At 38.4% G+C, this 23,382-nt stretch overlaps 1 protein-coding gene across 2 annotated transcripts in view; it reads left to right on the top strand.

The window, feature by feature from the left end:
• LOC123524457 (uncharacterized) overlaps window positions 1-23,382 on the top strand; it is a 229,434-nt gene that overhangs the window by 92,674 nt on the left and 113,378 nt on the right. For both annotated transcript variants that reach the window (XM_053538851.1, XM_045302666.2), the window contains exons 4-5: window positions 3,460-3,535; window positions 15,550-15,724. In XM_053538851.1, the coding sequence (XP_053394826.1) occupies window positions 3,460-3,535; window positions 15,550-15,724 (251 nt within the window). The remainder of the gene's footprint in view (window positions 1-3,459; window positions 3,536-15,549; window positions 15,725-23,382) is intronic.

The raw sequence follows: 23,382 nt of genomic DNA, 5'->3' as shown, positions 1-23,382 counted from the left end.
CCTGTCCGGTGTATAACTTTGTCATGCAAAACAGGATTTGAATATTACTTGGCACAAATGTTCACCGCTATGAGACGGAGTGTCATGCGCAAGAACCTGGTCCCTAGGTCAAAGGGCAAGGTCACACATAGAGGCCAAAGGTCAGATACAAGGAATGACTTTGTCCGGAGCATTTCTTCTTCATGCATGGAGGGATTTTGATGTAACTTGGCATATATGTTCACTACCATGAGATGGATTGTTGTGCACAAGAACCAGGTCCCTAGGTCTAAGGTCAAGGTCACACAAAGAGGTCAAATGCCAAATTCAAGAATTACTTTGTCCGGAGCATTTCTTCTTTATGCATGGAGGGATTTTGATGTAACTTGGCACAAATGTTCACAACCATGAGGCAGTCTTGTTTTTAGAATTATGTCCCTTTGTTTTTACTATAAATAGCTTATATCATAACTTATTTATTACAGGCTGTAGGGAAAAATTGAGACCAGTTTTCTATGGTACAACATGCGTGTTACATGCAATTTTTAGCTCATCTGATTTTTTGAAAAAAAAATGATGAGTTATTGTCATCACTTGAGCGGTTGTCGGCGTCGGCGTTGCCTGGTTAAGTTTTATGTTTAGGTCAACTTTTCTCCTAAACTATCAAAGCTATTGCTTTGAAACTTGGAATACTTGTTCACCATCATAAGCTGACCCTATACATCAAGAAAGATAGCTCCATCTTGCTTTTTGCAAGATTTATTACCCCTTTTGGACTTAGAAAATCAGTTTTCTTGGTTAAGTTTTATGTTTAGGTCAGCTTCTATCCTAAACTATCAAAGCTATTGCTTTAAAACTTGCAACACTTGTTCACCATCATAAGTTGACCCTGTATAGCAAGAAACATAACTCCGTCCTGCTTTTTGCAAGATTTATGGCCCCTTTTGGACTTAGAAAATATCAGATTTCTTGGTTAAGTTTTATGTTTAGGTCAACTTTTTCTCTTAAACTATCAAAGCTATTGCTTTGAAACTTGCAACACTTGTTCACCATCATAAGCTGACCCTGTACAGCAAGCAACATAACTCCATCCTGCTTTTTGCAATAATTGTTGCCCCTTTTGGACTTAGAAAATCATTTTCTTGGTTGAGTATTATGTTTAAGTCAACTTTTCTCATAAACTATCAAAGCTATTGCTTTAAAACTTGCAACAGTTTTTCACCATCATAAGTGGACACTGTACATCAAGAAACATAACTCTATCCTGCTTTTTGCAAGAATGATGGCCCTTTTTAGACTTAGAAAATCATGGGTAGGACAATATTTCTATTACACAAAAAAAATCAGATGAGCGTCAGCACCCGCAAGGCGGTGCTCTTGTTAGGTGTATTTTGACCTATCTCTACCTGGTAAAGAGTTTTGTGGTGACATACAGAATTTCTTTTTTACTATAAATAACTTATATGATACCTTTTCGTTAATCAGCCAAAAAAAATTATGCTATATGAAAACAGCTATAGGTTTTTAGCCCACCATCATCAGATGGTGGGTTATTCAAATCACTCTGCATCCGTGGTCCGTCCGTTCGTCATTCCGTCTGTCCGTCCGTCCGTCCGTTAACAATTTCTCGTTATCGCATCTCCTCAGAAACTACTGGGGGGATTTTGACCAAACTTTGTCAGAATGATGTATTGGTACTCTAGTTGTGCCCTCTGAAAATCAGACTGGTTTAACAATTATTGAGTGAGTTATGGCCCTTTGTTTATTTTTATAATTTACATAGATTTATATAGGGAAAAAATTTGAAAATCTTCTTGTCCAAAACCACAGAGCCTAGGGCTTTGATATTTGGTATGAAGCATCATCTAGTGGTCCTCTACCAAGATAATTTAAATTATATCCCTGGGGTCAAATATGGCCCCGCCCCGTGGTCACATGGTTTATATAGACTTATATAGGGAAAAGCTTTGAAAAACCTCTTGTCCAAAACCACAGGGCCTAGGGCTTTGATATTTTGCATGTGACATCATCTAGTGGTCTTCTACTAAGATTGTTCAAATTATCCCCCTAGGGTCAAATATGGCCCCGGCCCGGGGTCACATAGTTTATATAGACTTATATAGGGAAAAACTTTGAAAATCTTCTTGTCCAAACCACAAAGCCTAGAACTTTGATATTTGTTATGTAGCATCATCTAGTGGTTCTCTACCAAGTTGTTTTAATTATCCCCCTAGATGGAAGGAAAGACGGATGGAAGGACAGACAGATGGACGGACAAGCCAAAACTATATCCCTCCGACTTTCGTCGGGGGATAATAAAGCTGCTATTATGCAGACAAGATCAAAATAGCTAATTCTGACCCTTTAAGGGGCCATAACTCTGGAACCCATAATAGGATCTGGCCAGTTCAAGAAAGGAACCGAGATCCTATGGATACAAGTTGTGTGCAAGTTTGGTTAAAACAAGTGAATGAAGTATTGCCATGCATTACAAAGTCCACTACTGAAGGGCACCTAATTTTCTCTACTGCAGTATAACATAATGAACTGATATCTGTCAAAAATGTATAAACAATATTGTACTATATATACAATAAGTTATAACAAAACACTTGGATTAAAATTTCTATATACAACAAGAGATCACAGAGTGATCTTGGCACCCACCATTGAGCCATTTTTGATTGTTCCAAATTTCAAGACTAGCTCAAGGTCAAATTTTATTTCAGTACACATCACTGTGCATGTGGCCCATGCATGTGGTCCAAATTTGAAAGCTGTAGCTTGAGAAATGTAAAAGTAGGTCACAAGATCAATTTCAAGGTCAAAGTTCATTTTGGTATACTAAACTATGCATGTGCTTCAAATCTGAAGCCTGTTGCTTTAGAAATGTGAAAGTAGGTCACTAGGTCAATCTCAAGATCAAAATTCATTTCAGTACACAAAACTATGCATGTGGTCCAAATTTGAAGGCTGTAACTTGAGAAATGTGAAAGTAGGTCACTAGGTCAAAATCTATGTCAAATTTCATTTCGGAACACAAAACTGTGCATGTGGTCCAAATTTGAAGCCTGTACCTTCAAAAATGTGAAAGTAGGTCACTACGTCAATGTCAAGGTCAGAGTGTTTTTCGGTACACAAAACTATGTATGTAGTCCAAATTTGAAGGTTGTAGCTTGAGAAATGTGAAAGTAGGTCACTAGGTCAATGTCAAGGTCAAAGTTTTTTTCGGTACACAAAAATTCTTTACAAAATGTTGTTTTTTGCACTCGCACAGGTTTACAATTGAACGCAACATGTCAAAGACTTAACCACTGCGCTAATCGCATCTATTGTAACAAATAAGTCATGTTGTATATCCTTTACAGGAAAAATGTTGAATCGAAAAATGAAATGCTGTGTAGATAATTATGTGTATTCTTATTTGATTCATTTCTAAATTGTCAGTAATTTGCATGTTTAAGATATGATTTTTTGCAGTGCTTTGGTAGAGCCATTGTGGTCAGTCCTGATGAAGGTTATTCTAAATATCTGAACCTTGGGCAGCTTTTCGAAGGTAGATATTCATGTTTTCAAAATTCATATTTTCATTTTGAACAGTCAGACACGTGGATAATGTGACCACGCTATTTATCTCCTCCTGACAATTTACCCTGAGTCTGTACCTGGCGCATTAAAAAGTTATTGAATGCTTTATACGGAAATAAATACACTGGGACCCCTTTATAACGCTGTCGTTGGGGTCCAAGGTTCGAGACCTGCGGATCTAGCAGGGTTAAATTTATAATTGGGTTGGCCATATATGCCGTATATGCAATACCCCACCCACCCATAATGCATTAGACATATTTTGAACGCTGCTTCGTGTTATATAAGAAATTCTAAGCGTATAAAAGGGACATTTATTTACCTTATATGCTACTGGAAAATACATTTAAAAAATAACGCTGTGTCATCTTCCCATTTTGTCGTAATTCTACAAGAAAGTTAGAATTGTGTATCCTGGAAGTAAACATATAACGCTGTGTGAGAAGCGCACGGTCTTGAAAATTACAATGCAGTTGTATTGCAGCTGAAGGGGTTTTTAAACTCATGGAAATAAAAGAAGAGAAAAACGCGGACAGTCTTAAAAAAATTAAATATTGAATACTTGTAGAAAATGGATAAAATAAGATAGAAAATGGCAAAATAAACTAGATCTAATCAAAAGTGAAACAGCTGTATTTTATTACAAAACTGGGCATGTTGTTTGATTTTTTATTCACTCAAATGTTCATGTCGTCCGCTTAATTGGTGCAAACTTAAACGGTTTGATAGTTGACTGACCAATGTTACACGCTTGTTATGCAAACAGTCTAATTTTGACACGGTACTGATTGCCAAATTGTCACATGCCTACATGTATTAAAAATTTAACAAAGGCCTTACCCAAACAAGTAAGCTAGCAGATATTATTGATTTTTCGTCATAGTTGTCATGGCAAAGGGGTTAATGTACACAGGTACATGCAGTTATAAGGCTGGTTATGATCAAATTAAATAACATCCGTGGACTTGTTTTTTTTAGCTCACCTGTCACATAGTGACAAGGTGAGCTTTTGTGATCACCCTTCGTCCGTCGTCCGTCGTCAATCCGTGCATGCATCTGTGCGTCCCTCAACAATTTCTTGTCTGCACAATAGTGGTTTCATTTATGATTTTATTTTAACCAAACTTGCACACAACTTGTATCACCATAAGATCTCGGTTCCTTTCTTAAACTGGCCAGATCCCAATGGGTTCCAGAGTTATGGCCCCTGAAAGGGCCAAAATTAGCTATTTTGACCTTGTCTGCACAATAGCAGCTTTATTTATGATTTGATTTTTACCAAACTGGCACACAAGTTGTATCACCATAAGATCTTGGTTCCTTTCTTGAACTGGCCAGATTCCATTATGGGTTCCAGAGTTATGGCCCCTGAAAGGGCCAGAATTAGCTATTTTGACCTTGTCTGCACAATAGCAGCTTCATTTATGATTTTATTTTACCCAAACTTGCACACAATTTGTATCACTATAAGATCTTGGTTCCTTTCTTGAACTGGCGAGATCCCATTATGGGTTCCAGAGTTATGGCCCCTGAAAGAGCCAGAATTAGCTATTTTGACCTTGTCTGCACAATAGCAGCTTCATTTATGATTTGAATTTAATCAAACTTGCACAAAAGTTGTGTCGCCGTAAGATCTCAATTCCTTTCTTGAACCGGGCAGATCCCTTAATGGGTTTCAGAGTTATGGCCCCTGAAAGGGCCAAAAGTAGCTATTTTGACCTTGTCTGCACAATAGCAGCTTCATTTATTATTTGATTTTAACCAAACTTGCACACAACTTGTATCACCACAAGATCTTGATTCCTTTGTTGAACTGGTCAGATTCCATTATGGGTTCCAGTTATGGCCCCCTAAAGGACCAAAATTGGTTATTTTGGCTTTTGCAGCCATATAGAGACTTCATTTATGGTTTTATTTGATACAAACTTCCAAAATATCTTCAACAACAATAAATCTTGGATTCCATGACAAATCAGACCCAATCGTAGGTTCCAGAGTTATTTTATATCTGATTACCTCCCCTGATTGTAATCAAAATGGATTTATATCAGTAAGTACTGATAGGACTTATTTGCAATTTCATTATTGTCATAAGTTGGACTGAGACCATCAGGGTAGATAACTATGGACTGATTTTATGTCAGATTACCTCCCTTTATTTCAAATTAAAATGGGTATATCTCCGTAACTAATGAAGATACTGATCTGAAATTTCATTTATGTCAACAGATTTATTTGGCAGATCCTTCTTTCGTTCACTTACAATAATTTTCTTTTTAATTACTTCCCATTTACGTTACTATAAATAGCTTATTTTTAGTAACTTTTTTTATTATTGGCCATAGGGAAAAACCGAGACCACTTTTCTGTGGTACAACATGGATAGTACCTCCAAGTTTTAGGTGTATTTTGACATATCTGTACCTTTTAAAAAGTTTTTTTTTCTTTTTGGTTAAATTTCTTCCCTTGGAGGCTTTGTTGTTCCTGTCCTTTGGACTTAGATATTTTTTCTGAGGACCTTCTTGTCCTCAAGTGCAATGATAACAGGTGAGCGATATAGGGCCACGATGGCCTTTCTTGTTTTTTTTTTTTGCTCACCTGAGCACAAAGTGCTCAAAGGTGAGCTTTTGTGATCGCCCTGTGTCCGTCGTCGTCAGTCATCCGTCAGTCGTCAGTCAGTCGTCCGTCGTCCATCGTCAGTTGTCCGTCATCAACAATTTGACTGTTAACACTCTAGAGGTCACAATTTAGGCCCAAACTTAATGAAACGGAGATATACCCATTTTAACCGCCTCGATAGCCTAGTGGTAGAGCGTCCGCTTCGAGTGCGGGAGGTAGTGGGTTCGATCCCCGGCCGCGTCATACCAAAGACGTGAAAAATGGTACCAGTATCTCCCTTGCTTGGCGCTCAGCATTAAAAAGGGAAACTGGCCTCTTCTCTCATACCCTCGTGGCGATGGATTCCATCAGGAATGAGGTGTCGAGAGTGATTAATATAAGTTGAAGAACTTCCTTCACAATCGACCTAAAATAAATTCTGTATAAACTAAACTTAATGAAACTTGGTCAGAATGTTATCTTGGACGAGTTCGATGTTGGGTCATCTGGGGTCAAAAACTAGGTCACCAGGTCAAATCAAAGGAAAAGCTTGTTAACACTCTAGAGGTCGCAATTTTGGCCCAGTCTTAATGAAACTTGGTCAGAATGTTACCCTCAATAAAATCTTGGACGAGTTTGATATTGGGTCATCTGGGGTTAAAAACTAGGTCATCAGGTCAAATCAAAGGAAAAGCTTGTTAACACTACAGGTCACATTTTTGGCCCAATCTTAATGAAGCTTGGTCAGAATGTTACCCTCAATAAAATCTTGGACGAGTTCGATATTGGGTCATCTGGGATCGAAAACCAGGTCACCAGGTCAAATCAAAGGAAAAGCTTGTTAACACTCTAGAGGTCATAATTTGGGCCCAATCTTAATGACACTAGGTCAGAATGTTACCCTGAATAAAGTCTTGCACGAGTTTGATATCGGGTCATCTAGGGTCAAAAACTAGGTCACCAGGTCAAATCAAAGGAAAAGCTTGTTAACACTGTAGAGGCCAGATTTATGACTGTATCTTCATGAAACCTGGTCATAATGTCAAGGTCCAGTTTGAATCTGGGTCATGTAGGATCAAAAACTAGGTCACCAGGTCAAATCAAAGGAAAAGCTTATTTACACTGTAGAGGCCACATTTATGACCATATCTTAATGAAACTTGGTCAGAATGTTAATCATGATGATCTATAGGTCAAGTTCAGATCTGGGTCTTGTGGGGTCAAAAACTAGGTCACTAGGTCAAATCAAAGGAAAAGCTTGTTACCACTCTTGAGGCCACATTTATGACTGTATCTACATGAAACTTAGTCAGAATGTTAATCTTGGCGATATTTAGGTCAAGATTTTTTAACCAAGGTGTCATAGAAAACCTGTTATTAGATTGGGGGTTATGGTGTTGGGCGAGCAGGCGGGCGGGCTTCTAACTTGGTTTCCGCACAATAGCTTTAGTTTGGAACAAGTTACAGACACCAAACTTGGCCTGTAAATAGATGGTAAGGAGACGAAGGTTGGGATTGCATTTGGGTCAAGGTCAAGGTCACTGTTGCTAAAAATAAAAAACATGGTTTCCGCTCAATAACTTTAGTCTGCATTGATGTATTGAAATTAAACTTGATAGCTTATAGAAAAACCAAGGTTGGGTTTGTATATGGGGTCATTGGGGTCAAATTCAAGGTCAGGATGAATCTTCACACTAAGAAAATTCCACAGTGGTGCAATGCGTTTGGCCAAAAGCTACTTTTTATATGCCCGTTTGAAAAACGGGACGTATTATGGGAACGCCCCTGGCGGTCGGTAGGGTGGGCGGCATCCACAGACTTTGTTTGGAGCATATCTGCTTCATGCATGGATGGATTGTGATGAAACTTGGCACAATTGTTCACCATCATGAGATGGAGTGTCATGCACAAGAACCAGGTCCTTAGGTCTAAGGTCAAGGTCACACTTAGAGGTCAAAAGTCAAATTCAAGAATGACTCTGTCCGGAGCATATCTTCTTCATGCATGGAGGGATTTTGATGTAACTTGGCACAATTGTTCACCATCATGAGGTGGAGTGTCATGCGCAAGAACCAGGTCCCTAGGTCTAAGGTCAAGGTCACACTTAGAGGTCAAAGGATACAAGAATGGAAACTTTGTCCGGATCATTTCTTCTTCATGGAGGGATTTTGATATAACTTCGCACAAATGTTCACCACCACAAGAAGGAGTGTCATGCACAAGAACCAGGTCCCTAGATTTAAGATCAAGGTCACACTTAGAGGCCAAAGGTCAGATACAAGAATGACTTTGTCCGGAGCATTTCTCCTTCATGCATGGAGGGATTTTGATGTAACTTGCACAATTGTACACAATCATGAGACAGAGTGTCATGCCACGTCCCTTCTTTAGAATTACTTCCCTTTGTTGTTACTATAAATAGCTTATATTGTAACTTTTTATGCCCCGAAGGGAGGCATATTTGTTTTCAACTGTCTGTCCGTCCGTTCGTTAGTTCGTAAGTTTGTTCGTCACAACGTTAACTTTTTGCATGAAGGCACTTTACTCTGGAACCACTGCACCCAGGACCTTCAAACTTCACATGCTGATAGTACTTATTGAGTGCACGAATCCTACTGACCTTGGGGTCACCAGGTCAAAGGTCAAGGTCACAGGGGCCAATGTTAACTTTTTGCATGAAAGCACTGTACTCGCGAACCACTGCACCCAGGACTTCAAACTTCACATGCTAATAGTACTTATTGAGTACACAACCCTATTGATTTGGGGTCACCAGGTCAAAGGTCAAGGTCACAGGGGCCAATGTTAACTTTTTGCATGAAGGCATTTTACTCGCGAACCACTGCACCCAGGACCTTCAAACTTCACATGCTGATAGTACTTATTGAGTACAAGACCCCTACTAACTTTGGGGTCACCAGGTCAGAGGTCAAGGTCACAGGGGCCAATGTTAACTTTTTGCATGAAAGCACTGTACTCGCGAACCACTGCACCCAGGACTTCAAACTTCACATGCTAATAGTACTTATTGAGTACACAACCCTATTGATTTGGGGTCACCAGGTCAAAGGTCAAGGTCACCAGGTCAAAGGTCAAGGCGCTGCGGGGGCATTTGTCACCATTAGTGACAGCTCTTGTTCATTACTAGTCGTAGGGAAAAATATTGGCCACTTTTCTGTAGTACAACATGCATGTTACATCCAATTTGGAGGTGTATTTTGACCTATCTCTACCTGGTTAGGATTTTTGTGTGGACTTTTTTTTTGGATTTTTTGTGTTTTTTTTTTTAAATAACTTCCCTTAGTTGTTACTATAAATAACTTATATTGTAACTTTTTTCTGACCGTAGGGAAAAACCAAGACCACTTTTCTGTGATACAACATAGATGTTACTTTCAAAATTTAGGGGTATTTTAAGGTATCTCTACCTGGTAAGGAGCTTTTAGCTCACTCGAGCCAAAGGCTTATGGTGAGCTTTTGTGACCGGACAATGTCCGTCGTCCCTCATGGGTCATGCGGTGTGCGTCCTGCATCCGTTAACAATTTCTAAAAAAAATATCTTCTTGAAAACCACAGGGCAGAATTACACCAAACTTCACAGGAATGATCCTTGGGTGGCCCCCTTTTATAATTGTTCAAAGAATTGAATTCCATATAGAACTCTGGTTGCCATGGCAACCAAAAGGAAAAACTTTAAAAATCTTTCCAAAACTGCAAGGTGTAGAGTCTTGATATTTGGCATGTGACATCATCTTATGGTCCTCTATGAAAATTGTTCAAATTGTGCCCCTGGGGTGAAAAGAGGCCCCTCCCCGGGGGTCACAAGTTTTACATAGACATATAGGAAAAAACTTTAAAAATCTTCTTGTCTAAAACCATAAGACCTAGGCATTTGATATTTGGTATGTACCATTGCGTTGTGATCCTCTACCAAAATTGTTCAAATTTTAACCCTGAGGTGAAAAGAGGCCCAGCCCCTGCGGGTCTCAAGTTTTACATAGACTTATATAGGAAAAAACTTTAAAAATCTTCTTGCTTTAAACTGCAAGGCCTAGGCTTTAGATATTTGGTATGTTACATTGCCTTGTGGTCCTCTGATAAAATTGTTCAAATTATGCCCCTTGGGTGAAAAGAGGCCCTGCCCTGGTGGTCCCAAATTTAACATAGACTTATATAGGGAGAAAAAAATCTATGATATTTAATATGTAGCATTGCCTAGTGGATTTCGAACAAGATCAAATGCCTCTGGGGTGAAAGGAGGCCCCGCCCTTGGGGGTCACTTGTTATATGAGTTATATAGGAATAAATTAAAAAATTATCGGATCATATTTCCTAGACTGTTAAATTATAATTACCTGATGACAACAAGCAATTAGGGGCTAGTGAGTTTTTGTGATAGCTCGATGTCTGTCGTCTGTCATCTGTCTGTCATTTAGCTTGTGTATGCGATAGAGGCTGTATTTTTCAATTGATCTTCATGAATTTTTGTCAGAATGATTACCTTGATGATTTCGAAAATGGGTCATCTGGGGTCAAAAACTAGTTGACTAGGTCAAATAAAAGAAAAACCTTGTGTATGCGATAGAGGCTGTATTTTACAATTGATCTTCATGAATTTTTGTCAGAATGATTACCTTGATGTAATCTAGGCCAAGTTCAAAAAAGGGTCATCTGGGGTCAGAAACTAGGTCACTAGGTCAAATCAAAGAAAAACCTTGTGTATGCGATAGAGGCTGTATTTTTCAACTGATCTTCATGAAATTTTGTCAGAATGATTACCTTGATGAAGTCTAGACCTAATGCGAAAATGGGTGATCTGGGAAGAAAAACTAGGTCAAATCAAGGAAAAACCTTGTGTATGCGATAGAAGCTGTATTTTTAGCCCACCATCATCAGATGGTGGGCAATACAAATCACGCTGCATCCATGGTCCGTCGTCCTTCCGTCCGTCCGTCCATCCGTCCGTTAACAATTTCTCGTTATAGCATCTCCTCAGAAACTACTAGGGGGATTTTGACCAAACTTTGGTAGAATGATGTATTGGTACCCTAGTTGTGTCCCTCTGAAAATCAGACTGGTTCAAAAAAATTATAGTGAATTATGGCCCTTTTGTTTATTTTTATAGTTTACATAGATTTACATAAGGAATAACTTTGAAAACCTTCTTGTCCAAAACCACAGAGCCTAGGGCTTTGATATTTGTTATGTAGCATCATCTAATGGTCCTCTACCAAGATTATTCAAATTATTCCCCTGTGGTCAAATATGGCCCCGCCCCGGGGGTCACATGGTTTATATAGACTTACGTAGGGAAAATCTTTGAAAAACCCCTTTTCCAAAACCACAGGGCCTAGGGCTTTGATATTTTGTATGTGACATCATCTAGTGGTCCTCTACTAAGATTATTCAAATTATTCCCCTAGGGTCAAATATGGCCCCACCCTGGGGGTCACATGGTTTACAAAGACTTATATGGGGAAAAACTTTGAAAAACTTCCTGTCTAAACCATAAAGCTTAGGGCTTTGATATTTGTAATGTAGCATCATCTGGTGGGTCTTTACCAAGTTTGTTGAAATTATCCCCCTAGGGTCAAATATGGCCCCGCCCGGGGGTCACATGGTTCATATAGACTTGTATAGGTAAAAACTTTTAAAATCTTCTTGTCCATAACCTACAACATTCAAATTTGGACCACATGTATATTTTTGAGTGGCAAGATGAACCTTGACATGAGTTGACCTTGATCTTGACCTAGTGACATACTTTCACATTTCTGTAGCTACAGCCTTCAAAATTGGACCAGATGTATAGTTTAGTGTACCGAAAAAACTTATATGTATAATTGTTCGATAATGTCAAATGCTGGTGAAGACCCTGCTGGTCTTTACGACTAAGGTGAAATTGATTTGTATTCTGTGTTTCGAAGATCAATGTGGTGAAACCTGTGTATGCGATAGCTGATTTACAATTGATATGAATTTGTCAGATTCTTGATGTATCAGCAGTTCAAAGGTCATGGGTCAAAATAGTCACTAGTCAATCAAAGAAACTTGTGTATGCGATAGAGGCTGTATTTTCACGACCTGATTGTCAGAATGATACTTGTAAACTGGGGAAAAATAGGTCAAACAGAAACCTTGTAGGATAGAACTGTATTTACCCACACAGATGTGGCAAAATCCGCTGCATCGTCCGCTCGTCCGTCTTCGTCCTTACATTCTCGTTATAGCACTCCAATCTGGGATTGACAAACTTGTAGATATTGTACTATTTTCTGAAAATCAACTGGTCAAAAATAGTGTATGGCCTTTGTTTATTTATATAATAGATTTTATAGATAACTGAACTCTGTCCAACACAGCTAGGGCTTTGTATTTTTAGCAATGCCTCAATTATAAATATCCGGTCAAATGCCGCCGGGTCATGTATATAGTAAGGGAACTTAAACCTTTCAAAACCACGGCTAGTGATTTGTTGGAATCTTGTCTTCAGATATTCAATATTCCTGGGTCAATAGCCACCTGGGTCACATGGTTTCAGACTTAATGGAAACTGAAAATCTTAAACAAGTAGGCTTTGAATTGTAATAGCATTGTGGGTCTTCAGTTGTTGTATCCCTAGTCAAATATGGCCGCCGGGGCACATGGTCATATGTAAACTTAATCTTCTTGTAGCTAAATGAATGAATTATGTCGAAAAATGCTTGAAGACGCCCTTTCACTTTAAGGAGGTTAAATTTATGCTTTTGTGTTAATAAATACCTGATTTGTTTGATGTGTATGCTGTGTCTGTCATATCTTGGTGAAGGTTCAATTGATTTGGAGAAACTAATAATGGCTCGGAAACAATGGTAAACCTTGTATGGATAGGCTGATTACAATGATCTTCATGATTTGTGAAGATACCTTTGTAATCTAGCAAGTCAAAAGGGTATTGGGTCAAATGTCATAGTCAAATCAAAAACCTGTTATGCGAAGAGTTTTTCAAGATCTCAGAATTGTCGAAATATGAGAAGTTAGCCTGGAAAAAAAGTAATAAAGGAAATTGTGTATCGATAGAAGCTGTATTTAGCCCCCCATCAGTGGGCATACATCGCGATCTGGTCGTTTTCGTCGTCCTCTCTCCGTTACATTCTGTTATGCCTCAAATAAGGATTGACCAAACTTGTGAATGATGGTACCTAGTTGTCCCTCGAAATCAATGTCAAAAATTTGTGATTATGGCCTTGTTTTTATATGATTTATAAGATACTTTGAACCTCTTGTCAACCCGGCTAGCTTGTATTTGTTTTGCTTTGGTCCTACAAGATTATTCAAATTATTCCCCTTGGGTCAAATATGGCCCCGCCCCGGGGGTCACATGGTTTATATAGACTTATGTATGGAAAATCTTTGAAAAACCTCTTGTCCAAAACCACAGGGCCTAGGGCTTTGATATTTTGTATGTGACATCATCTAGTGGTCCTCTTCTAAGATTATTCAAATGATTCCCCTAGGGTCAAATATGGCCCCACCCTGGGGGTCACATGGTTTACAAAGACTTATATGGGGAAAAACTTTGAAAATCTTCCTGTCCAAACCATAAAGCTTAGGGCTTTGATATTTGTAATGTAGCATCATCTGGTGGGTCTTTACCAAGTTTGTTGAAATTATCCCCCTAGGGTCAAATATGTCCCCGCCCCGGGGGTCACATGGTTCATATAGACTTGTATAGGTAAAAACTTTTAAAATCTTCTTGTCCATAACCTACAACATTCAAATTTGGACCACATGTATATTTTTGAGTGGCAAGATGAACCTTGACATGAGTTGACCTTGATCTTGACCTAGTGACATACTTTCACATTTCTGTAGCTACAGCCTTCAAAATTTGACCAGATGCATAGTTTTGTGTACCGAAAAAACTTTGACCTTGACATTGACCTAGTGACCTACTTTCACATTTTTGAAGGTACAGGCTTCAAATTTAGACCACATGCATAGTTTTGTGTTCCGAAATAAAATTTGACCTTGATTTTGACCTAGTGACCTACTTTCACATTTCTCAAGCTACAGCTTTGGACCACATGCATAATTTTGTGTACCGAAATGAACTTTATCTTGAGATTGACCTAATGACCGTCTTTCACATTTTTGAAGCTACAGGCTTCAAATTTGGTCCACATACATATTTTTGTTTTCTAAATTGAAATTTGACATTCATTTTTGCCTAGTATCTACTTTCACATTTCTCAAGCTACAGCCTCCAAATTGGAAGCATATGCGTAGTTTTGTGTACCGAAATGAACTTTGACCTTGAAATTGATCTAGTGACCTATTTTCACATTTCTCAAGCTGCAGCTTTCAAATTTGGACCACATGCATGAACCACATGCACAGTGTTGTGTACTGAAATGAAATTTGACCTTGATTTTGATTTTGAGCTAGTCTTGAAATTTGAAACATTCAAAAATGGCTCAGTGGTGGGTGCCAAGATCACTCTGTGATCTCTTGTTCAGTTGATCTTCATGAATTTCAGTCAGAATGATTGCCTTGATGAAATCTAGGTCAAGTTCGAATATGGGTCATCTGGGGTCAAAAGCTAGGTCACTAGGTGTTGTCAAAGAAAAAGCTTGTGTATGCAATAGGGACTGCATTTTACACTGAATCTTCATGAACTTTGATCAGAAAGTTTGTCTGGATGAAATCTAGGTCAGGTTTGAATGTGGGTCATCTAGTTTCAAAAACTAGATCACCCGGTCAAATTAAAGTGAAACCTTGTGTACGCAATAGGGGCTGCATTTTACACTGGATATTCATAAAATTTTGTCAGAATGATAGCCTTGATGAAATCTAGGTCAAGGTTGAATATGGGTAATCTGGGGTCAAAAAGTAGGTCACTAGGTCAAATCAATGAAAGACCTTGTGTATGCAGTAGGGGCTGCATTTTACACTGGATTTTCATAAAATTTAGTCAGAATGGTTGCCTTGATGAAATCTAGGTCAAGTTCGAATATGGGTAATCTGGAGTCAAAAACTAGGTCACTAGGTCAAATCAAATAAAAACCTTGTGTATGCGATAGAGGCTGTATTTTTCAATTGATCTTTATGAAATTTGGTCAGAATGATAGCCTTGATGAAATCTAGGTCAAGATAAAATATGGGTCATCTGGGGTCAAAAACTAGGTCACTAGGTCAAATCAAAGAAAATACTCACAAGATTTTTGCTCCAATTGTAATGAAAATCATCAGAATATTTGTTTCCATGAAATCACTAGGTCAAACATGTTTACACTGTTATGGTGTGTTTCTCAGGTGAGCGACCTAGGGCCATTTTGGCCCTCTTGTTTACAAAAGCATCTTCTAGTTTGTACTTGGCAAAATGTAATTTATTTACTTCACTAGGAGCACAAGCTGTTGAATGTTTCCAAAAGGGAATAGAGTTGATGATGGTAGACAAAGAGAAGAGGGAGGCACAAGAGGTGGCTTCTGCATGTGGTAGAGATGGTGGACAAGGCAACGCAAGGAATATATCTGATGCTTATGTTGCGATAGCTGAAATATACATGACTGATTGCTGGTTAGTTTGTAACTGTATTACACTGATACTCTACACTGTAAGGAATAAGGATATAATCACTTTAATTAAAGATAAGCATACCTCTACGGAATTTCAGAAGGGGGAGCTTATAGTCGCCACTTTGTCCGTCTGTCTGTCCCGCATTTCTTGTACTGAGTATTTCTCAGCTACCACTAGTTGGAATTTAACAAAACTTAATAGGAAGCTTCATTATCAAGAAGAGTTGCGCATATTATCCAGGTTCCAGTGTGATAATTTTTTCAGCAGTTGTATGCTATAATACAATTCTTTTCCAGTGTATTCCTGATTGGAATTGAGCAAAACTTCATAGGAAGCTTTACTATTAAGAGGATATGTGCATGATATCTTCTTTATTAGGTCGGATGATTTCTCACCGAGTTATTGCCCTTAATTATTTAACAGTAGCACACTATAATACAATTCTTGTCCAAAGTATTTCTCAGTAATCTCTTGTTGGAATTTAGGGAAACTTCATGGGAACCTAACTATTAAGAGGCGATGTGCAGGGGCAAATACAGGATTTGGTGTTGGGGGGGGGGGGGGGGGGTGCAAAATACTTTTAGTAGAGCAACTAGTGGGGGCTGGGGGCATGCTCCCCTTGAAAATTTTTAAAACAATGGATCCATGTGGTGCATTCTGGGCGTTCTTAGATACTTTAATTTAATTTGGTATTGAAAGTAAGTATCTCTGTCTCGGAATGGAATTTCTTAGCCCGATTTCTGAGGATTTTTATGGGGAGGGGTTACCAAGGGCTATTAACATAGAAATGGTAAAGAGCGTTATAGGAGCTCATGCAAACTTAGTTGGATTTTATTTTGCGAGGGCAGCAAGTGAGAAAAAATGCATATTTTATTTTTTCACACAGAACAAAAGACACATTACCTATGCGAGCATAGCGAGGGAGAAAAAATGCGTATTTTATAGGGATGGGAAAATCGGCCGAATTTTCGAATATGAAAATCAAATTCGAATATTCCTAAATTAGTGAAAAGATTTTTTTCAAAATAAAGAAATATAAAATTATCGTTGATTTTGTGCAATATAAGCATGCTAATTCTGTAGAATAAAACCATTTGTTCTGTCGTGTTTGTTTATCGCGTATCAAAATATGTCTAATTAACAAGAAAATTGCAATGCATAATTGGCAGGGATCACCGTTATGGATTAACAGTTTGCAACAGGCGTAATTGTGTTGCATGTCAAAAATTATCCAGTTAACAAGAGAATTGCAATGCATAATTGGCAGGGGTCATTGTTACGGATTAACAGTTTGCAACAGGCATAAATGTGATGCCTTTTTATCTTTTGTTCATTTTTATTGGCGCCTGTTTTATCTAACAAATTTAAGATTTGTTTTTTTCGAAAACAATACCAAACTTGTAGATATTGGCGATCTTTATAAAATATTTTGTACGACATTTCAGACCATCCACAGCACCCTGGCAATTCATTTATTGAAATCGGCCGTAATTGAAATAAATTTCGAAGTAGTTTATAATAAAATCAAGAAATAACATATGATTGATGCATAAGATCATGTTGAAGGACGTTTAAGTCTGCCTTCGGTAAGTTTATCGGCTTTTTACACGCTGATTGAAAATTTTCAAAATGGCGGCGATAATACAACAGCGTGACACATGCTTAAATTAGACAGCCTGCTATTTTTAGATAAAGTTGCGACGGTCTAAATTATAATGGATTTGAAAGTTTTCGAAGCTAAAACACGGGATTAGTTAAATATTTTCATAATTATACTGACAGAATCGTGAAATAAAACGCTAGGGTGGCGGGTTTAACTAGGTAGGAACAAACATTTTTAGGCCTTATTACGTACGATGATTCACGTTTTAAACTACGAAAGATATTGTGTATATGCCAATCACTTAATAAGAATTTAAAGCTGCCATTAAAAAATGTCGAATATTCGAATATATTCGAATATGGCAAACTGAATATTCGTATATTGATTTCAGTATTCGTTCCCATCCCTAGTATTTTATATTTATCACCCAGAACAAAAGATAAATTACCTATGCGAGCATAGTGAGCTAGAAAAAAATGCATATTTTATAGTTTTTCACCCACATATAAAGAGATAAATTACGTATGCGAGTGTAGTGAGCGAGAAAAATGCGTATTTTGCACTTTTTTCACACAGAACAAAAGACAAATTACCTATGCGCCCCCCCACCCCTGGATCCGCCCTTGATGTGCATGATATCTGATATCTTGGTAAGCTTTTGTGACTGCTCAATATCCGTCTCTGTTGTGTGTCGTCGTCGTGTGTCTGTCAACATTTTCTAAAAAAATCTTCTTCAAAAGTACTGGGCAGAATTACATCAAACTTCACAGGAATGATCCTTGGGTGGCCCCCTTCTAAAATTGTTCAAAGAATTGAATTCCATGCAGAACTCTGGTTGGCAACCGAAAGGAAAAACTTTAAAAATCTTCTTGTCCAAAACCACAGGGCCTAGGCTTTGATATCTGGTGTGTAGCATCATTTATTGGTCCTCTATCAAGATTATTCAAATTATCCCCCTAGGGTCAAATATGGCCTCGCCCGGGTGGTCACATGGTTTATATAGACTTATATAGGGAAAACTTTGAAAATCTTCTTGTACAAAACCACATGGCCTCCCTAGGGCTTTGATATTTGGTATGTAGCATCATCTAGTGGTCCTCTACCAAGATTGTTCAAATTATCCCCCTAGGGTCAAATATGGCCCCGCCCCGGGGGTCCCAAGTTTTACATAGACTTATATAGGAAAAAAAGTTTAAAAATCTTCTTGTCCAAAACCACAAGACTTAGGCCTTTGATACTTTGTTTGTAGCATTGTCTTATGGTCCTCAACCAAAATTGTTCAAAATGTACCCCTGGGGTGAAAAGAGGCCCTGCCCTGGGGGTCCCAAGTATTATATAGACTTGTTTAGGAAAAAAAACTTTAAAAGTCTTCTTGTCTAAAACCACACGACCGAGGCTTTTGATATTTGGTATGATGCATTGCCTAGTAGTACTCTACCAAAATGGTTCAAATTATGCCCCTGGGGTTATAAGAGGGCCCGCCCCGGGGTCACTTAGTTATTATGTGAGTTATATAGGAAAAATACTTAAAAAATCATCTGATCCTATTTCCAGGACTGTTTAATTATAATTACCTGATGACCCCAAGTAATATGATGTCACTTGACTGTGACCTTGACCTACTGACCTACTTTCTTGTTTTTTAAGATACATCCTTGAAATTTTGATGACATACACAGTTGTGCACACAAATCGTAAAACTGAATTTCATTGACCATGAATGTGACCTATTGACTTTCTTAATATTTTATCATCAGTTTGACATTTGAAACATGTAGCTCATATTACTCAGGTGAGCGATCCAGGGTCATCATGACCCTCTTGAAATAAAATGCAGGCGTTTTTCGTAATCATCCTATTCAGTACATTGGAACTTACAAGGATTCGATGCACTGAAAGCCATATTTCTATTTCAACAATTTTTAAATTTGTCCACGTTTTTTCTCTCCTAATATTGTTGTTATTCCACGTGTTTAAAAAACCCATCAGCTACGCTGTTGCATTGGTTCAATGAAAGTAATTTTCGTGACTTTGCGCTTCTCATACAGTATACATGTTTATTTCTGGGATAAACAATTTTGAAAGATGATGAAAAAACCACAAAATCGAAATGGGAATCTGGCACAATGTTATAATCTTTTTTTCTTCATATTCTCCAGTAGCATATATGGTAAATAAATATTCCATTTAATACACTTAGAATTTCTTAGTACAACATGAAGCAGTGTTAAAAATACGTCTAATGTATTATGGGTGGGTGGGGTATTGCGGTATATTGAAATACGGCCAACCCTCATTATAAATCTAACCCTGCTAGATCCGTGGGTCTCGAGCCTTGGACCCCAACGACAGTGTTAGAAAAGGGTCCAGTATACTACAAATTTTTCTCAGTGCTCAAGGTGAGCTTTTGTGATCGCCCTGTGTCCGTCGTCGTCCGTTCGTCCGTCCTCAACAATTTGACTGTTAACACTCTAGAGGTCACAATTTTGACCTAATCTTAATGAAACTTGGTCAGAATGTTACCCTCAATAAAATCTTGGACGAGTTCGATATTGGGTCATCTGGGGTCAAAAACTAGGTCACCAGGTCAAATCAAAGGAAAAGCTTGTTAACACTCCTAGAGGTCACAATTTTGGCCCAATCTTTATGAAACTTGGTCAGAATGTTACCCTCAATAAAATCTTGGACGAGTTTGATATTGGGTCATCTGGGGTTAAAAACTAGGTCAGCGAGTCAAATCAAAGGAAAAGCTTGTTAACACTCTAGAGGTCACAATTTTGGCCCAATCTTAATTAAACTTGGTCAGAATGTTACCCTCAATAAAATCTTGGACGAGTTTGATATTGGGTCATCTAGGGTCAAAAACTAGGTCACCAGGTCAGATCAAAGGAAAAGCTTGTTAACACTCTAGAGGTCACAATTTTGGCCCAATCTTAATGAAACTTGGTCAGAATGTTACCCTCAATAAAATCGTGGACGGGTTCGATATTGGCTCATCTTGAGTCAAAAACTAGGTCACCAGGTCAAATCAAAGGAAAAGCTTGTTAACACTGTAGAGGTGACATTTATGACTATATCTTCATGAAACTTCAACAGAATGTTATTCTTGATGATCTCAAGGTCCAGTTTGAATCTGGGTCATGTAGGGTCAAAAACTAGGTCACTAGGTCAAATCAAAGGAAAAGCTAGTAAACACTCTAGAGGCCACATTTATGACCATATCTAAATGAAACTTGGTCAGAATGTTAATCTTGATGATCCATAGGTCAAGTTCAAATCTGGGTCAGGTGGGATCAAAAACTAGGTCACCAGATTAAATCAAAGGAAAAGCTTGTTAACACTCTAGAGGTCACAATTTTGGCCCAATCTTAATGAAACTTGGTCAGAATGTTACCCTCAATAAAATCTTGGACGAGTTTGATATTGGACCATCTGGGGTCAAAAACTAGGTCACCAGGTCAAATCAAAGGAAAAGCTTGTTAGCACTGTAGTGGCCACATTTATGACCATATCTTAATGAAACTTGGTCAGAACGTTAATCTTGATGATCTGTAGGTCAAGTTTTAATCTGGGTCAGGTATGGGTCAAAAACTAGGTCAGTAGGTCAAACCAAAGGAAAAGCTTGTTGACACTCTTTATGACTGTATCTTCATGAAACTTAATCAGAATGTTCTTCTTGATGATCTTTAGGTCAGGTTTGAATCTGGGTCATGTGGGTCAAAAACTGGGTAACCGGGTCATATCAAAGCAATGGTATATAGCTACGTCATTCTGTGGTTCATATGTTTCTTATGCACAAAAATGTGTATTGGACGAAAATTTTGATTTTCCAAGCTCACTGACGTTCGAGTTCATTGTTTACCACAAAGAGTGTCCTGTGCGTGAAAGAAAGGGATCCTTTTACTCATTTTCCACAGAGAGGGATCCGATATGCATATACACCGTGTATATCTAACACTTATAACTTTTTGTGCCCCCCCATGAGTTGTGGGGGCATATAGATTTGCTCTTGTCCGTGCGTCTGTCCGACGTTCGTGACGCGCCTAGTTCAAAAAGTATTTGATATAAATTAATGAAACCTTGCATGAGTCTTTATCATGATATGATATGAACTTGTGCACCTCCTATTTTTCGTCTGGCTCCGCCCCCTATTTCCAGAGTTATGGCCCCTGAAATAGTCAAAAATGCACATTTTCACCTTGTGACAAGTGTAGCTCAAAAAGTATTTGATATAGATTCATGAAACCTTGCATGAGTCCTAATCATGATATGAACTTGTGCACCTCCTATTTTTCATCTGGGTCCGCCCCCTATTTTCAGAGTTATGGCCCCTGAAATAGTAAGAAATGCACATTTTCACCTTGTGACGTGCCTAGCTCAAAAAATGTTTAATATAAATTTATTAAACCTTGCGTGAGTCTTTATCATGATATGAACTTGGGCACCTCCTATTTTTTGTCTGCCTCTGCTCCCTACTTTCAGAGTTATTGCCCCTGAAATAGTAAAAAAAATGAACATTTTCACCTAATTATGTGCCTAGTTCAAAAAGTATTTGATGTAAATTCATGAAACCTTGCTTGAGTCTTTATTATGATGTGACCTTGTGCACTTGGCATTCTTTTTGAGAATCTTAGTGCTTATTACAGAGTTACGGCCCTTGAAAATGCCAAAATAGTGGATATTTTGTTTGTGATGCTCATAGCTCAAAAAGTATATAGCCTAGAATAATGAATCCTTTTCATAAAATGTTTGTTGAGGCTATACCCCATTAAGACTGCAAACATTTGAATTATTTCCCCTTATTTGTGACAAATATACCAGTGGGGGGCACACCCTGTGTCCTACAGACACATTCTTGTTTCAGTCTCACTTTATCACTTTGACATCTCGCTGTCAGTACTTTGTAAAAATCTTTCTCTTGTACTGACTGTGCTCCTGCTAATAATACCCGAAAGGGGAGTTAAGGAGTATACGGGAGATTTTCTTAGCAACCACTGACTGGAATTCAGCAAAAATTCATAGGAGGCTTTACTTTCAAGAGGAGGTGGGCATATTTTCTAAATGTTCCTGTGGAATTATTATGTCTCCCACCACACAGTAGTGTGGGAGACTTATTGATTTACTCCTGTGTGTGTGTGTGCATGCCTGTCTGTCACAAATCTTGTCCACACTCTTAAGTCGAACATTTATCATCCTATCTTCACCAAAGTGAAGGTATATTTCCAAGACTGTTTAATTATAATTACCTGATGGCTCCAAGTGATTAGGGATCACTTGACTGTGACCTTGACCTACTGACCTACTTTCTTGTTTTTAGCTCACCTGAACCAAAGGCTCATGGTGAGCTTTTGTGACCGCTTGATGTCCATCGTCCGTCGTGTGACGTGTGTCCATCAACAATTTCTAAAAAACTCTTCTTCTTGAAAACCACTGGGCAGAATTACACCAAACTTCACAGGAATGATCCTTGGGTGGCCCCCTTTCTAAATTGTTCAAAGAATTGAATTCCATGCAGAATTCTGGTTGCCATGGCAGCCGAAAAGAAAAGCTTTAAAAATCTTCTTGTCCAAAACCACAAAGCGTAGAGCTTTGATATATGGCATGTGACATCATCTAATGGTCGTCTGAAGATTGTTCAAATTATACCCCTGGGGTGAAAAGAGGTCCCGCCCCGGTGGTTTACATAGACTTGTATAGGAAAACTCTTCTTGTCTAAAACCACAAGACCTAGGCCTTTGATATTTGGTATGTAGCATTGCCTTGTGGTCCTCTACCAAATTATTCAAATTTTAACCCTGGGGTGAACAGAGACCCTGCCCCAGGAGGTCTGAAATTTTACATAGACTTGTATAGGGAAAAAAAATCTTGCCTGAAACTGCAAGGCCTAGGCTTTTGCAGTTTTGATATTTGGTATGTTGCATTGCCTTGTGGTCCTCTACTAAAATTGTTCAAATTATACCTCTGGGCTAAAAAGAGGCCCAGCCTTGGGGGTCCCAAATTTAACATAGACTTATATAAGGAAAAAAAAAAGTCTTCTTGTCTGAAAGTTCAAGGC

This window comes from Mercenaria mercenaria, chromosome 3 (assembly GCF_021730395.1).
Source record: "Mercenaria mercenaria strain notata chromosome 3, MADL_Memer_1, whole genome shotgun sequence".
In the NCBI taxonomy this organism is placed as follows: domain Eukaryota; kingdom Metazoa; phylum Mollusca; class Bivalvia; order Venerida; family Veneridae; genus Mercenaria; species Mercenaria mercenaria.
This window is presented reverse-complemented; position numbering and strand designations above follow the sequence as displayed.